Source organism: Astatotilapia calliptera, chromosome 5 (genome assembly GCF_900246225.1).
Source record: "Astatotilapia calliptera chromosome 5, fAstCal1.2, whole genome shotgun sequence".
Classification (NCBI taxonomy): domain Eukaryota; kingdom Metazoa; phylum Chordata; class Actinopteri; order Cichliformes; family Cichlidae; genus Astatotilapia; species Astatotilapia calliptera.
The window spans coordinates 23,817,223-23,834,908 of NC_039306.1; the positions used below are offsets into that span (position 1 = coordinate 23,817,223).

The 17,686-nt window shown below is 40.8% G+C and overlaps 1 protein-coding gene across 2 annotated transcripts in view; it reads left to right on the top strand.

Annotated features, from left to right (window-relative positions):
- The first annotated feature begins 444 nt into the window (after nucleotides 1–444).
- mdfi (MyoD family inhibitor) overlaps nucleotides 445–17,686 on the top strand; it is a 34,948-nt gene continuing 17,706 nt past the window's right edge. Inside the window, exons 1-2 of one of the 2 annotated variants that reach the window (XM_026168322.1) lie at nucleotides 445–519; nucleotides 5,550–5,739. In XM_026168322.1, coding sequence (XP_026024107.1) covers nucleotides 5,589–5,739 — 151 coding nt within the window. In that variant the 5' untranslated portion in view covers nucleotides 445–519; nucleotides 5,550–5,588. Of the gene's footprint in view, nucleotides 520–3,944; nucleotides 4,416–5,549; nucleotides 5,740–17,686 lie in introns of those variants that run through there. The other variant, XM_026168321.1, reaches the window with a different exon arrangement.

Genomic DNA, 17,686 nt, shown 5'->3' on the forward strand with positions numbered 1-17,686 from the left:
AGTTCCAGTTTCGCTTCTCTTTGAGCACCCCCTCCGTGTACACACACACACACACCTCACTTTCTATGTCTCCGTCTGGGCTAACTTCCTCTCTCAATCTCGACATTTCCTCCATGTGTCCTCCCACCACATGAGATCATCTAGTACGCTCAGAATCCCTTTGAGAAGTAGAGCAGCTCTCTCACCTTTGTCCCCCACCCTAGGCACTAGTTAGCTAAACACAGCAACCTGTTCTTTCCCTGCTGGTTATCAGAGGACTGTAAAGCCTCTAAAACAGGCGTGGGGAACTCCAGGCCTCAAGGGCCAGTGTCCTGCAGGTTTTAGATGTGTCCTTGATCCAACGCAGCTGATTTAAATGGCTAAATTACCTCCTCAACGTGTCTTGAGGTTCTCCAATGAACTAATCATTTGATTCAGGTGTGTTGGCCCAGGGTGAAATCTAAAACCTGCAGGACACCGGCCCTTGTGTTCCCCACCCCTGCTCTAAAGCATCAGATACCTAACCCAAATGAAGTTCAGGTCAGTGTACTATGAAATCCATTCAGAATAGTTAAGAATGATTTGATTGCCTTTGGACCATTTGCCCGTGGTTGAGTCTGAATTAGAATTTATAGCCTCCCTGTATGCACTGCATATTTAATACCAGCTTTTAACGTATAGTTGTGACTCAGCTGATTTAAGAAAATGAGTACTGTAAGCAGACTTTTTCAGCAGGAGAAGAAACTGAAGAAACATTTCTCCTGCTGAAAACGCTACATCCAACAGATTCAGCTTTTTGGGATCAGTGAAAATGGTGATATTGTTGACTTGTTGGCTACAGTGCAGATCATATACTGTACTGTTGCATATGCTTACAGTGAACGGTAATGGACAAATTATTCCATACTTTTAGACTGTCATTACAAGAAACAGTTACATGCGAGTGTCTCACTCTCATCTCTGTGAATTACTGAGATTCTGCTTGTTGCTTGGTAACTGAAAAATAGTCCAACAAGACCATCTTTAAACCAATAAATATTTCTTTATATTTCTTTTTACAATTCAGTTTTTGACCCGATTAAACAAATGAACAAAAATGTGTTAATAATTATGCTTTAAAAGTTGTTACAAATACAGACTAGTTGTTCCCCTTATTTCTGGTCTATGTATCAAGTGTGTGATTTAAGTCCTGGCGGGACAAAAGACACTAAATTAACTTGAAGTGGTCACAGAGATATAAACAGTGCATCTACCACATGAACTGGTTAATCAGATTTTTTTCAAAACTGCCTAAAAGTTTAATGACTTTGCCCCAAAATACTCCTACCAGCATATATGCTATTGCAAAATTCTCACACATTTAAATTTCTACTTAATGCTTTGAGTGCCTTGTCCATTGAATTGGCTTGATTTTCTGTATTTCCCAGAATGTCAAACTACTCATTTGACATAAATTATAAAGCTGTTACCCATTTGCTATTCCTCTGCACAGAATAAATGGTTTAGGAGAAAGTGTCTGCATGTGCATCAACAAAAAAAACCTCTCTCCCATTATTGTATGCTGACTTGATGGCACTGCTGGAGGTGTGGAATATGGAAGGGCAGTGGGAAATTCATTTGGCTGGTCCATTAGAGCCTGAACAATCCAGTGTACCTGTTCACCTCTACACAATGCTGTCATTAGAACCAGAACAAAAGCAATCAGAAGACTGACAAGGTGTGCGGCGCCTACCACACACTCTGTGACAAATATGTTTAAATAATGAAGAAAAACCTGTTAAATAAGGCTAATTAAATTAACACTCAACACCTGTGAAGCAGCATATAAATAATTGTCTAAATAAAAAAGGAAGCAACGGATATTAAAGCAGTTAGGCTGTACTGTGAATAAAAACAGAAGCAAGATGATTGAGAGAATAACTTCTGTGGCTGATGACAAAAATGTCCCCGGTGCCATTGTTCAGTGCAGGAATTAGAGCAGAAGGGGAAACTGGATCTTTTAAAAACACACAAGACATTAATGGATCCGTGGGCTAATGGCCACCATTCATCCACGCATCCATTTCTTAACTGCTTATCCACTTCAGGGTCACAGGGTGGGCGGGAGCCTAACCCAGGTGTCAACCACTTTCCAAAGTCCCTGTGTGTGTGTGTGTGTGTGTGTGTGTGTGTGTGTGTGTGTGTGTGTGTGTGTGTGTGTGTGTGTGTGTGTGTGTGTTAACCTAACTCTAATTGTACTGTATGATTTTTAGCTGAAAGTTTGATATCACATAAAAACGCAAGAATCTCCTCATTAGCACATTGTGATGCTGCAAATTACCTAAGATGAACTCTGAATTTTAATATGATAAAATTTGGGAGAGCACTTATCCCACTCTGTTAAAAACTGGCCTGCAGTAGATGACGAAGTTATGCATGTAAAGCTACAGGGAGGGCAACCACTCAAAATGTGTTGATAGGAATTATCTCACAGAGACTTTGAAATGCTGATATCAGTACTTTTTTAAAAGTCATCCATTAGCAACATTTATAAATGAACAGCCTCTCTAATATTTTATTTTTCAATTATGTGTAAAAAGTATTTTGACTATTAGCTGGTCTGAACTTAAATTACAACAGGGGTGGAGGATTTATGTAGCATAAGGTACAATAAAGGAAAATCAACCTAAGAATAAAAAGCACGTGCAGTCCCACTTACAGAGTGACATCTGGTCATCCTAATGTTAATTCAACAAGACTCGTTTCTTGTTAGAGTATTGTAATTTTTTCCCCCGGTTCTTTTGATGCCAAAACGTACTTAGTAACTGTTTACCAACCTTCATTTCAAAACTGAAAATGGGATTTTTAAAAGCTATCAAACCCAGTCACCACATTGGTTAGTTAGCACTATAAATCTTCATTATCTCTACAAATTAGGCGTCGCTTACACTAAGAACAATAAATATAACAGAGGTATCATACATTTATGGTTTAATCTCAAACTGTTTCAGCATCACCATCACTGAAGTCATCTGAGTGTGTTTATATGACTATGAAGTGTAACATTTTGATATGTTGATTCATGCTGACATGCATTTGTTTCATAAAAAAATGTCTCTCTTATTCATTATTTCTACTTAATACTAATGATGATAAACTACTTTCAAAAGAGCCGGTATTTAGAGCCAGTTTTAATAATGGCACTTGTTGTTATCAGTGTAGCAGATTTGAAAAACAAGTGGCTGATGTCAGTGGTATGTACAGTAAGTACAAGGCAGGAATGTGCACCGCAAGATCTCTTGTTATAACTCTTTAGTCCACACTTCACACTGTGAACATGAATCACTGAGTGTCTAACTTGGCCTTAAAAGACTCTGAGAGCGCCGGAATGAATGATGAAAATCCCCAAAGTGACTAGCAGCAGGACATAAACTAGAAACTGTAAAAACTGTTTGTTTCTTGCAAGGAAAAACAAAGGTTTAGTCAGATTGTGTCAAAGCGCTATACATGGACTTGGCATCTTACCAAACACTAGTAATTAAAAAACGCAATAAGTTACTATCACTGCTAAATTATATTTTTGTTTTTAAAACAGCAGCTAATGAATATTTTCCTGCATATACGGGACTTTTATTGACTTTCATTAAGAATACAAAACGACAGAGACTCCACAGCAAACTAGAGAATGTCATACAGTGGCCTGTTTTATGTTTGATACATTAAAATGTTATAGAGACAATAAAGTAACTGTAAACATACTGTATTGTGTAAGTGTTTTTGAGCATAAATGTTAACTGCATTGCTGCAATTTGGCAAAAACGATTATCTTTACAGACTATTATTAGTGCCAAAACATATTTCTGGGCTCATAATTCCTGATGAAAGCTTGCCTTAGTTAGTCCTGCGTCTGGTTCGGGTTTTGGGGGTAATTATATGACAGTACAGCTCAGCCCAACTACTTTCTAGCCTGGAGGAAGCACAATCACTGCTCACTGTAGTTTCCTGTCCAACAGCAGGAGCAGAAGTCTGAGTCAAGTAGGATATAGAAGGAGTCAGGAGGCGAAACGGGTTGCACGAAGCGGGTACTCAATTTAAGATTGTAAATAAGTTTGGTAAGGTGGTGCAGAAACGCAGTAGAAAGCGAGGAAACCTGCAGCGCAGACAAAGAGATTTCAGCCTTGCAGCGTTAAACCTCCCAACATCTGGTTTGGAGGACGGGGCGAGCAAGAGTGAGAAAGTTTAGAGGCGGAGAGAGAATTATCTCCGCTGGCGAAAATGCTCTGAATTTGGAGTTTAGTTTACCTGCATGAGCCATAGACAGACTTGGTGTTCGTGTGAAGTGACAAGAGTTTGGGGGGGGGAGATTGGATTGGAAGAGGGCTTGAAGTCCACCTGGAGCGACCAGAAAATGAATTAGTTCAAAGGCCCAGTTGCAAAGAGTTCCAGCCAGAAAGAAGGTAAGAAGTTTTTTCCTGCGGTGTTATTGTTGTCAAAGTAAGTTGCATTTAGATTTTTCAGCCGCACTAACTCAGGCAGAGAAATTATCCTCACGCTGGAGCGGAGCTTGGTCTGAGCATGCAGAGACTCGTGTCGAGAAAGCGCAGGGCAGATATGCAGTGAAGATAACCAGAGCACGTCCGTCATTAGCTATCACTCATATTTGCGTTCATGTTCAATATTTCAGTCTGAATTTATTATGGAAAATGACACTTTATTATTGTTATAAAAAGCTCGCTACAAGTATACATGTTTCAGCTAGCTCTTGGTGAGCGTGCGCTGCAGTGACTTTTCTCTTTTCCCGAAACTTCTTCAAACTTTGTGGCCATGCCGTTTAAAACACTGAGAAACTCACCCGTGGGGGTGGGTGGTTGATGGTGAAGCTTACCAAACTCTGCTTCTTCGAACTTTTTTTTTCGCTCTAAAACTTGGCAAAGGTGGTCAAAACTTTTTGGGAGGCAGCGAGTGCGGAGCGAGCGAGCTACGGGAGCGCGCAAACAGCTGCCCAGCTGAGTTACTTTGGCAGGAAAAGCGCGTGCCCAAACTGGCACGTGAGGTATACGCTGAACTTCCCGATAATGATTTACAAAACTTGCTCCGATGGTCGAGGGCTCTCAAAAACGCGTCTTTTACTTTAAACAAGGAGCAAGTGTAAGCAGTAAGTGCGGTGTTATTGGTTTCCGAGATTTGTATACATGTAGTATGATAATTTGTATTTGTAAAATAGAAATTATGTCTGTTTTCATGAATAAGTTATTTGACTTATACGACTTTTTTTGTTCTTGACCTATTCCTGTCTCTCTACCTCACGTTGCAGTGTTGAAGTGGCTTACAGTGTTATATATAAATAAATACTTGTTACTGTCAAAGCATACTTTGAAGACGTTATTTAAAGCAGGCTGTTATTAGACGTTTCCTTTGTAAACACGCACTGCTTCCTGTGGTGAGGATCCTGCCAAAAGGCGCTGATGGTGGTTCAGCAGTACCTGTAGTCTGTTAGCTTCTTGCTCATATCAAAAAGAAAACGAGAAATCTTCCACATGACTCATCTCTATGAAATTCTTTTTTTGGGCTATCTCGTCTCCCTGCTTCAGGCTCAGTCACCTCCTCCCTAAAGAGCCAGGCCTACGCCCATGGATGAGGAGAGGAGTGCCGCTGCCATTTCGCGAGAGCCACCTAATGATGGAGACCCCGGTTTGCCAGCTCCACAACCAAGTTTGCAAACAAGCTCAAACGCAGAGAGAGAAAACAGCTGTCCGAGCCCACAGCCCTGCCCTGGTGATGGTAAGAAAGAGGTTGTTGGGGGAAAAAACAAAAGAGAAAAAAAGAAACATAAACATACTCCATGCGTGCCACGAAGGCCCAGTGTTTACAATAACCAATGTTGTCATCTTTGTGGAGGCGGTGTTTGAAAGTAGTGAAAAAGTGAGTTAGTTATTAAAGAGATTAGCCATTTGGTATGAAAACAATGGAGCACGATTATTTGAGAGTGAAGCTTCACCATTTACTTTCATGCATGTGAAGCTTGTTATGTTAGTAGGTCATCCAGAGTGTGTTTGACTGTACAGTAGAACTATTGTAATACAGTTTTCTGAAAACAACATTGGAATGGATTTATTCACCCCAGCGAAAGTGTAATATAGGTTGATGTGAGTTCTCTAAAGTGGAAAAGTCTTGAGTCACTGTGGTGTTTAAAAGTTTGAGACTGAGTAATTAATAATCTCTAATGGTAGACTCAGGAGGGGGCTACACTGTAGGAACTCACACTTTATCCTGGGAAAACCACTGTGTGTTTTTGCTGGATGTTACTGAGATTTATAAGGTCAAAAGCCTTCTTAATGACACAACTGTTGTGTAGTCAGGTAATTGCTGAGACTGGTCCGAGGAGGGGCCGTGCTCTTGGGTGATCTGAGTGGTCAGGACTGATTCAGCGCTATGGAACACTTAAATGGCACAATTAGGCTCCTGGGAATTTGGGAATGAACCTGTGACCCTTTGGTTTTGAGAGATCGGTCATGCTCAGAGGTAACTGACACAGAGGCGGGGAGAGGAAGATGTGGACTCAGCTTCGGGCTGTTTTCATGTGAATGACTCATGCAGAATGAGCCAAAATTACTTCAGTCTCCTCAAGCTTCAATGGGAAAACAACAGCACTGAGTGTACGTAGATCAGAGCGCAGGTTCTATGGGGTAATTAGGGTAGGTGTGGTTAACAGTTAGGGTAGTGTGCAGAGATTTAAGTGCCTTGTGGCCATGGGAACCAGCCACAAAAATGCTTAATAGTTGATGAAAATTTTTTATTTCCTTTTATTTTTTCTGTCTATTTTTTGAAATTCAAGTCCAGACACAACTCTTATCATTACTGTGTTTAACATCAACACACACATCTCCGTTCAATGCTACATTGTGGTTAACCATGACTATAAGTACAGCATCATTTTTAATGATAACTCTTGGAGAGTTTGAGAGTTATTAAATTGAAGGTTTGTGCCCAAACATGTTCTCCCGGCTGTGCTGACTTTACCTCTGTTTGCTCATCAGGAAGCCAGCACAAAGTGTAAATGATCCTTCTTCTGCTAAAGATAAGCTTCTTTTGGCCGTCTGGTCTGTGTGTTTGAGCAGGTTTAAGTTATATAGGTTCAGGCTACTGCTGAGAGCAACAAGGTCATCCTTTTAGCTCTGTTGGACCTTTACCTATCCCTTTGCATCAAGAGTGGGCTGCTTTGCAACACCACAACAGAAACATGGGGCGGTTGCACACATGCGCTGTATCCTTGAGCCTTTCTAGACATTACTCAACAGAGTTGCATGCGAGAAAGTAAATGTCTGAAGCGGATGATTGGACATCAAACCGTTTTTAACCTTCCAGCATTCCATTTCAAAGACCGTGGGAATTTACAGTGAGCGAGTAGATGTCCTGTGACCTGTCCGCTGGATGCTCTTTTAAGAAAGCTCCCTTGACTAAACAAAACAGAGAATTTCCAGAAGTAAGACTGTCTCATGCAGTCAATCTTCTATTGTATGTTACATGCAGGAGTAGTCAGTTTTCCAGAGATCGTGTGCAAAATCAGCCATGTATATTTTTAATTTAGGCTTCAAAGAAAGATTTGACCACTGGTCCATAATTAGAATGGGGGTAACAGCTTCTAGGATGGCATCCTCTGTTCCTGTGAGAGGTACTTAACCAGCATAACTGATGATGTGAGTTTTAGTCTCTTTACCTTTTTTCTTTTTTTTTTGCCTGTCCCGTTTGGTTCTTTAGCGTCAGAATTGTTGTCTGAAGGCCAACAAAGATACCCAATGGTATCTTTGTCTCTTTACCTGCTCCTTACTAGCCTAAAAATTGTATTGAATTGACTGCTTTGCATATTTTTCACAGATGCGTCAGTATCAGATGTGTTTTTTGCTGCTTTAGCTAGGTAGGAAGCTAGCTTTGAGAGATGGCATCCCCATTCTCATTGTTGTCTTCTGAGCACCGATTAGCATTGATTCAAAGGTGCTGCGCTGCATTCATTTCTGAACACTTTTACCAAGTTATGCAGATAAGACCCTTCACAGTTAAAAAAAAGCAATAATTAAATTGAGAACAATTGATGCTTTGCCACAATATTTAGCACTCCTGTCTTCCAATATTAAAACAGTCTGATTATCTGAAGGTGAATGAAGCTCTCTCAGTCATCACTTGTCCATAAACTTGCGTTATGTGCGTGTTAAAATACATGTTCTTCTTGTTGTTGTGAGTAAGGCTCTCTCTCAGGCATGAAGATGCAGTGAAGGAGCCTTTTCTTACCACATCTGAGGCTTTCTAACCACTAGGAGTTCTTGCACTCTATTTTTTCTTCCTTTCTTCTGTAATCTTTACCCGATTCTCTGCCATTGTTTTCTTGGTTCTTTCTCTTTGTTCCCTGCCTGCATGAAGGATGAACTGCAGCCTTTTTTATAGTGAAACTACAATTTTAACAAATGTTATTTGAGATTTCAAATAGCTATCAGCGTCTTAAGATGCTGGAATTTACAGTTTAAGATGACTTCCATTGTTTTTCCAGGATTGATGGAAACAATGGAAAGCAATTTCAATTAGCTGTAGTTAGTTAATGTTTGACGTTATGACCAAGCAAAATGAAAATCTTGGCATTTATTTGGCTGCATTGATCTCTGTGGGACAGAGTTTAAGCTCACTCAAGATTGGTGAATGGGTATAAGAGAAAAACAACTTGTGTGGTTTTTTTTATGTTGAAAAGCAAAATAAGAAAACACCAGTGTTATTGTGTCATTCGCATATAAACAGCAGAATATCATAGTTCTAACCTTATTCTACTCTGGCAGTTGCTTTGCATTATGACCTTCAGGCTTTCAAAGTGTGAGGTACTTCTTGTGTCAGCCTGTGAGTTGTCATAGAGTTTGCTGTCATCATCTGGGTATAGAACTACAGTGCTTAGTCCAATGCAACAATAAATTTGAATACCTTTAAAAAAGCCACGTGAGGCTATATTACCGCAAACAGATTAGATTTTTACTAAAATGATTTACTCTTTCTTTTTCTGTATTTTATTTTTTTAGTTAACATGATTGATAAAATTCTAATTTAACTGAATGTTTACTATGGATCAACATCCAGCAAGTGGCTACCTTTGCATAAAGATAGGAACAAGAGTGTAACAGCTTGCCTGACTCTGTCCAGACATGACAAACGTGCAGTCCCAGCAATTTGCAAATGAACTGAAGACTGAAGTATTAAATCGTGCCTGTTGTTGACTGTTGCTACACGTAATAACAAGCAACTGCTTCATTTATTAATTTATTTCTTGGGGGGTGGGGTGCTTGCAGATACAATTTTTGTCAACATCTGCACATCAAAAAAGCTTGATGAAAGCAAGCAAGTGTCCACCTTCTTCATCCTATGCCTCTTCAGCCTATGTGATCAGCCTGGTGCTCTCTTCTGTAAAATGCACCTTCTGTGTCACAGTCTAACCTGTTTCTACCTATTATTTCATCTCTCTGTCTCATACACTAACTCATTCTCTTTGCCCGCGTGTGTAGATGCTATTTTCCTGCTTGTCCTTTTTTAGTCCTTGAGGTTTGTTGAGGCTTGTGTCTAATTTGGTTTCTCACAGAGATTGAAATAAACTCAGAGCAGTTTGAGGCATTTTTATGGCGTTTTTGACCAACGAAAATGAGCGTGCTTTATTTTACTTTACTACCTCACAAACATTTGAGAATGGCTCATTGCTGCTGCTCTGGTGGCCTGCGCTCTTTCTGTTTCTCACACTAATGATTTACTATAGCACTTTCTTTAAATCGTAATCAATCCTGTTGTACAGATAATGTCATCGTGGTATGAGATCACAAATTACAAATTTGAACAAGGGGCTTTTTATTGTGTATGTGTATGTGTATATATATATGTATATGTATGTATATATGTATGTATGTATGTATGTAGCACGATCTGATATTGTCGTGTTGGTGTTGTTCCCAGATCATCATACTAAATGTTGTTCCAGGAGCAACATTGCAAGTGACCAATCAGAATGTTGTGACGTCATACTTTTGCGACTTCGGGAAAAACCGCTGTTACACCCCGGCCTAGGCAACCGGGGTGCAACGCAGGAAAATAAAAATAAGGAAAATAAAAATAATCCCAAAACGAGATTTAAGGCAAAATACCACATTTATTTACATCACCAAACACCAGACGTCAAACTATTTACAACGGGGGGGAAGATCGCGACCATGACACACTGAAACACAAGGCTTAAATACATAGAAGGGCAATCAGGGAATGGACAACAGGAGGGAAACACAGCTGGGGCAAATTAGACCTGACGAGACAGGGAAACGTAAACTGAAAACACTAAGATAACACAGACTTTCAAAGTAAAACAGGAAACACATAACAGTCACGCCAAAAGCAACACACCGACAACACCAAAACGTAACAGTTCCCCCCACCCAAAAATCAAACATTTAACACCAAGTGAAAAGTTTGATCCAGACAGACGAAGCCGATGAAGGCTGGAGCGGTCCCACTGACCCTCCAGCAGACGACGAAGGCTGGAGCAGTCCCACGGACCCTCCAGCGAAGGCGGATGAAGGCTGGAGCGGTCCCACGGACCCTCCAGCGACGACAAAGGCTGGGGCGGTCCCACGGACCCTCCCCTCAGCGAAGGCAGACGAAGCTGATGAAGGCTGGAGCGGTCCCACTGACCCTCCAGCAGACGACGAAGGCTGGAGCGGTCCCACGGACCCTCCAGCGAAGGCGGATGAAGGCTGGAGCGGTCCCACGGACCCTCCAGCGACGACAAAGGCTGGGGCGGTCCCACGGACCCTCCCCCCAGCGAAGGCGGATGAAGGCAGACGAAGCTGATGGAGGCTGGAGCGGTCCCACGGACCCTCCAGCAGACGACGAAGGCTGGTGCGGTCCCCCGGACCCTCCAGCAGAGGCGGATGAAGGCTGGAGCGGTCCCTCGGACGCTCCAGCGAAGGCGGATGGCTGAAGCGAAGGCAGACGAAGCTGATGACGGCTGGAGCGGCCCCACCGACCCTCCAGCGGACGACGAAGGCTGGAGCGGTCCCACGGACCATCCAGCGAAGGCGGATGAGCAGCCCACCAGCTGCACACACGGACACGCAGCCCACCAGCTGCACACACGGACACGCAGCCCACCAGCTGCACACACGGACACGCAGCCCACCAGCTGCAGAAGGCTGGAGCGGTCCCTCGGATCCTCCAGCGAAGACAGAAGGCCGAAGCTGTCCCTCCTTCGGACCCTCCAGCGATCCCGGACGAGCCCCCATATGTTACACCCCGGCCTAGGCAACCGGGGTGCAACGCAGGAAAATAAAAATAAGGAAAATAAAAATAATCCCAAAACGAGATTTAAGGCAAAATACCACATTTATTTACATCACCAAACACCAGACGTCAAACTATTTACAACGGGGGGGAAGATCGCGACCATGACACACTGAAACACAAGGCTTAAATACATAGAAGGGCAATCAGGGAATGGACAACAGGAGGGAAACACAGCTGGGGCAAATTAGACCTGACGAGACAGGGAAACGTAAACTGAAAACACTAAGATAACACAGACTTTCAAAGTAAAACAGGAAACACATAACAGTCACGCCAAAAGCAACACACCGACAACACCAAAACGTAACACCGCCGTAAAACAAAAAACTGTACTTAAGCTGCGAGAAACCGCCTCTGTCCGCCGATCAACGGACCCTGACCCTAACCCTTTAATAAATGGTAAGCAGAATTGATATTGTCCTTGCAACATTGGAATTTCATAAATGCACGAATGGCTTGGCGTGCAAAAGAATAATGTCACAAGAATGTGATTGGTCAGTTGCAATGTTGAACCTGGAACAACATTTTCATGATGATGTGGGAACAACACCAACAACACGACGATATCAGATCATCCATATATATATATATATATATATGTATATATATATATATATATATATATATATATATATATATATATATATGTGTGTGTGTGTGTGTGTGTGTGTGTTATGATGCTTGTTTTGTAAGTAATGGTATTATTTATAGTTAAATAGATATTAAAGCAGTTTATGCTTGAAGTCAGGTCACTACCACACAATGAGCATACAGTGTCCTCAGTTATCATTATTCCTCTCTCAGGTTTTTTCACATTTCTCTATTTGCCTCCATCATGAACTCTGTGCTGAAGGACGACTCACTTGTTAAAATGCATCTGGAGGAGAGATGAGTTGTCAGACGACTGATAATCAAGGGAACACAGGTATATTCTTTGTGCGTTATTACCCATTTTCCAAGAAACAGTCATGGGTAAAAACACATGACCCCTGCTTACTAGGGGTGCAACGATACACAAAATTCACGGTTCGGTTCGATACTTTGGTGTCACGGTTCAATATTTTTTCGATACAAAAAAAATGTTCATGCCTTTTTAATTTGTCATTTATTAAAATTATAAATAGATATTTTAACTCAAAAGTACAGTTTTTAAATTTAACCCTAACCCTTGTGCGTGTTTTTTATTTTGACAGCGAATGCGCACCTGCGGACCACTTATGTGCAGCCCTGGTTATTTAGCTCGTCATATTGCAGCCACAGAAATTCTTTTGTCCATGAAACCATAAAGCTGCACTTTCTTTTTGCCTTATAGTCTGATTTGTCATAACTTCTCCGTTTTGTGGTAAGCTTTTCTTTGGCTGTCACTTCTTCACCCTGACCTGTCTTATTTGGCTCAGCAGAACTAAAATATATATCTGTCTGTGAAGGTTCTCAGTCATCCAGGTCATCGTAGTCAAATATATATCCTGCTGCTTTTACACACGCACTCACTTAAGCTCAGCGATTCTCTGCGCGATCAACCTCTCACATGTTTAAGCTGCGGGAGATTTCACTTGTCATGTTTGCATAGTAAGCTAACAATTAATAAGACGATGTCAGAGGAATTGGTGCACAAATTATCATCACTCACAGATCAGTGCTGTCGCTCTCTATACACAGTTCGCGCGATTGCAAAGTGAAAGCAAAAAAACAAGAGCAAATTCAAACGCGATTTCAATATGTCACATATTGACAGTGGCTCACCGATGCCAATGACATAATTACCCAGCTACATTTCCGAAAGAATGCAAAAGCATTGACATATATTTTTCCTTCCTACAATAGCCCGACGGGCAGGGAAGAGATAGATTTTGGTAGCCCGACTGAAAAAAATCGCTAGCTCCAGGACGTTGGGCTAGCGATATTGCGAGCCCTGTATCTGATTGAGGAATCACTCATCTTTGGAAAAGAGAGTTTATTACAGAGAAATGTCTCTTTCCAAAATAAAAGCTATACTATCCGCTTCTTCTGGGCTATATTCTCAGCAGCATATTAAACATATAAGGAGAATCATGTGCTAACAGCTGTCTAAATGACTCGGCTAAAGTTAGTAGCATGCTTGCTTGTTTTTTGTCTGCTTCCACTTGTCTTTGCACTAGGATGATGTCGGCGTAAATGTGCAGTCATATTCGTTGTGTTCCCACTAGTGCTTTCAGGTTAATCTCGTTGAAATGACCTTAACGCCACTACACGGCAAATCTCCGTTAACGAGCTACCGCCGATCGCCCGTGCATGGGGCTAGACGGCCAACACGTTAACGAGCTAACTGCGCTAACACACTAGTTCCCACCCATGTAATTGAGCATTGCATGGCACATCCAACATACTGTTTTACTTTAGTCCATGACTCGCTTACCTTCAGGGTCATACGTCACATGAAAACCAAAATAATTCCAAACGCCAGATCTGAATGAGGGTGGGGGAGGTCCATGTTGTAAGGAGAGCTTAACTTCTGTCTCACTAGCTTGCCCTGCGCTCTTCCTTCTGACCATGCTGTCTGTGTTGAGCGCTCAGTGAATCTGCGTTCGACTACTCCGCCTAGGCTGCACTGTCGACCCTAGGCGGAGTAGTCGAACATGTGACAAAAAAAAGATCTACAGAAATGTTCTTTCTATCTTTATTTAAGGCAATTGGCTTTGTAACTTTCTTACTTTCTCTGTTTGTTTGTGTGTTAGTTTTAAAAAAAAAATCAAATCGTATTGTAGTAAGCTGTCACATTGCACAGTGGTGTGAACTAAAAGTAGGCTTGAATTTTAAAAGTTCTCATGAAGACTGTTATGCTTATATGGCATCTGGGATCATAAAATGTCGAAGTAGTTGGGCTGTAACAAAGCAATTTCTAATGCAGCTGTGCCAGACGTCATATTTAATGACATCACTTTGAAATGACAGCTCCAAAGCAGGGATTTTGTTGGATTTTATAAAATGCCTGTTGTCTCAACTCCCCTCTCCTCGTGTTTCTCCCCCTCCCCTTCCACTTGGATCTCTACTAAGATGATACAAATTTTTGCCAATTCAAACTTTTTCCTACGAACTTTTACATGTCAACACATACAAACAAAAATAGAATTTTCGTCAATGCAAAATATTTTTTTCATAATAAAAAAAGAAATGATCAAAGTTTGCAATTTTCCCCAAATTGTGGTAAGTTACAGCTGCAGTAAGTCTCACTTGGAACTGCTGAAGTAGAAATAATTAACTGAAAATTAGCTGCTGTACACCAATCTTTACCTGATTTATTTAACAAAACAAATCTCAGTTACTCCCATCATTTTCCAGTGTGTTCATAAGTTTGGTCAATGTCTGATTAAGATTTTTGTTTCAAACATTTCCACGATGGTCCCCCAACAGTCCCCAACATTTTCGTCTTCACTTACAGCAAAGAGTTTCCACGCTAACAACATGTTAGCGTATGCCTGTGAGTGTCTGTGCGACTGTTGGCTCATGCTGCCGCATCTGACTTGACCGGTAACCTACTCATAATCTGACATGAAGCTGACAGGGTGGTCACCATTCAAGGCTCATAACGCTCAAAATCGTCCAGTTTCGATATCTGGCTGATCAATCAGTACCTCTGTAATAAATACAGTTACAGTAAATACATGAAAGCAATAAGAGGAAAGTGTTACTGTACACTATTATAAAGACCTAAAAACTAAAAAAAAAAAATCGAAATAAAAACCGTTTTAAACAATGTTTTTCTAATGTCAAATCTTAGTGAATTTTGGATACATTACTCTGTTCATGATACTAAGACTGAAGCACAGTGTCCTTGTTTTACATCAGGTGTGTTTACATTCTAATACAAATAGAGTTCTGTTAGCTGCTTTGCTAACAGACACAGCCGTGTAGCATCTGTTAGCAAAGAGCCAGTATTTTCCCACGAACCAGAAGAATCCCACAGACAGAGTGGCACAATTAAATTCTCCTTAAGCCTGTTCAGCAGCAGACATTTTTTGTCTTTAATGAGCTTACACTGCTCCATTCTCTCACAGCAAGCATAATCTCTGATTTTCGACTTATTCTGTGAGTGTATGCTTATGTCAGTGTCAGTTTCTTGGTGTGGGATTTTCCAATTGGCTAGAATTGCAGTTTAAACACTGCTTCTTCTTCCCTTTTAATTTGTGTGTGTGTGTGTGTGTGTGTGTGTGTGTGTGTGTGTACGTGTGTACGTGTGCATTTACTGAGGGAGAGTGATTAAGACTACAACAATTCACCTATACCGTAGATCTGTGTTCTTGTCTTTATATTTCACTCCATCTTGGTCAGCACCCCACTGATAGTGTGTGTGTTTTCAATCAGTTCGAGTCATTACTGCTGCTCAGATAACTGCTCGGCTGCTCTTCGGCATGTCTTCTTCTATGCTAGTTTCTCTGCTAGTGGGCCTGAATGAAGTGTTTTAAAATGCTGTATGAACACAGGAACACAACTGCAACATTTATTTGTGTCAATATTGTCACAAAATATTAAGAAGGAAGTTGTTTACAAATGTATTTTTTTGTTTTATGAACACAAATTCAAATATTTCAAAACATCCAAATAATATTTCTATAAAAGAAGGAAAATTAGTGCAAAAAATAGTGAAAAAAGTCACATGGTGGGGATATTTTGACTTTATTAAACAGCTTTAGTTTTTAGAGTTTTAGCTGTCATCACACAGTGAAGGTTTTGCTTTATTTCAGCACACGTTTGTTTCTTTCGTTCTGTCAGTAAATGTACAAAAGTTTAAATAAAGCTTTCACAGAAAGTTTTTGCATCTATTTAACACTTCAATATTTCATGCTGCACACTCATCCTAAACTTGACTCTTTTTATTTATTTTCTGAGTTGCACTCACAGTACTTTACTATGACAAAACATTTTGAATATTTAATTCATGTACTAAAACTAAGAGACTAACTTATACCATTCACACAATTTTAAGACCCTTGACCTATACTTATTGCACCTTTGGTAGCTATTACAGCCTTGAGTCTTCTTTGGCATTATCCTTTAAGCTTGCTGCCTCTTCTTTCTTTTCAAGGCTCCTTAATGTTTAGATAGGGAAAGCTTGCCCACACCCTTTTTTAGGTCTCTTCTTAGATACTCCACTGTGGCCAGGTTAGGACACTCTAGGCCTTTTGCAGAATCACTCATATGTTTTGTAGTAGCATGCCTCAGGTCTTTGTCTTGTTGAAACGTAGCTTTTGCCTCAGTCTGATACAAAATAAGATAACCTTCGTTGCATTGTAGAGAGTTGTTACATAAGGTATGAAAGATTTCCTGTATCTGCCCCTGTGGGAATGGAGCTGCTAGAGAAATAGCTCCAATCCTGGAGTCATGACCACACTCGAAAAGGTTTTCAACTCAGGATTTTTTCTCTATCTATATTAACCTCCCAGTTCCTGATACTGCAATCACCACATTTTACTGTGCAGATGGTATTAATGAAGTGATGCCAAGTATCTGTTTTGTGGCATGGTTTAATTTATGTCTCATCAGACCAGAGTTCTTGGTCTAAATGTGGTTAAAATGTCAAACTCCCAGCATGCTGTCATGTGCCTGCTAGTGAGTAACCGCTTCTGTCAGGCCTTTGCTGTTGGAGTACTGCGCCGTGTTCTTCTCTAAGGTTCTGCCAACTCCAGAAAAAGACCACAGTGTTTGTTTGAGCCTGCCTGACCAAGGCTGCCCATCCCCAGTAACTCACTTTGGCCAGATTATAGAAGACTGTTAAACTCATCCTGTTGGTGGTTCTCATTTTTTAACCTCATGGCTTGGTTTTCACTCTGACACACCATCAACAGTGAGCCCTAATACCCATAGCTGTGTGTGTGTGTAGATTATTTTAATTAAGCACTGGATTCAAGTCAAGTTGTAGAAGCATCTCAAAGACAATTGATTATGGTAGGATACACCAGGTGTTTATCAACGATTTTGGTCTTTTGCTGAAAATGAATTAACATAAACATTTCAAATTTGTTCTTGTTTTGTCTTTGTGGGTTTACATGGATGAATAAATGAATGTAATCCATTTTAAAAAGGCGTCTGGAATATAGCATAACATGGAAACCTTGAAAGTGTCTGAAAACATTCCAGGCACACTGTCTTTGCCACAGGGCCTAAGAGACCTCCTTTTGCATACACATTAGACATTTGCGTTTTTAAAGATGTCATAGTGGAGCTGTAGAAACAGTGTAGAGATAGTTTGAAAGGAAGCAGGTAAACTCAGCTCAGCCCTCTGTTCTCTATAAACCAACACACTCCATCCCCAGGAGGAACAGCAGGAAATGCTTCCCTTCAGGTAATTCAGGATATGTCACATCATTTTCACTTTCATGTAAATAGTGTCTGTGTG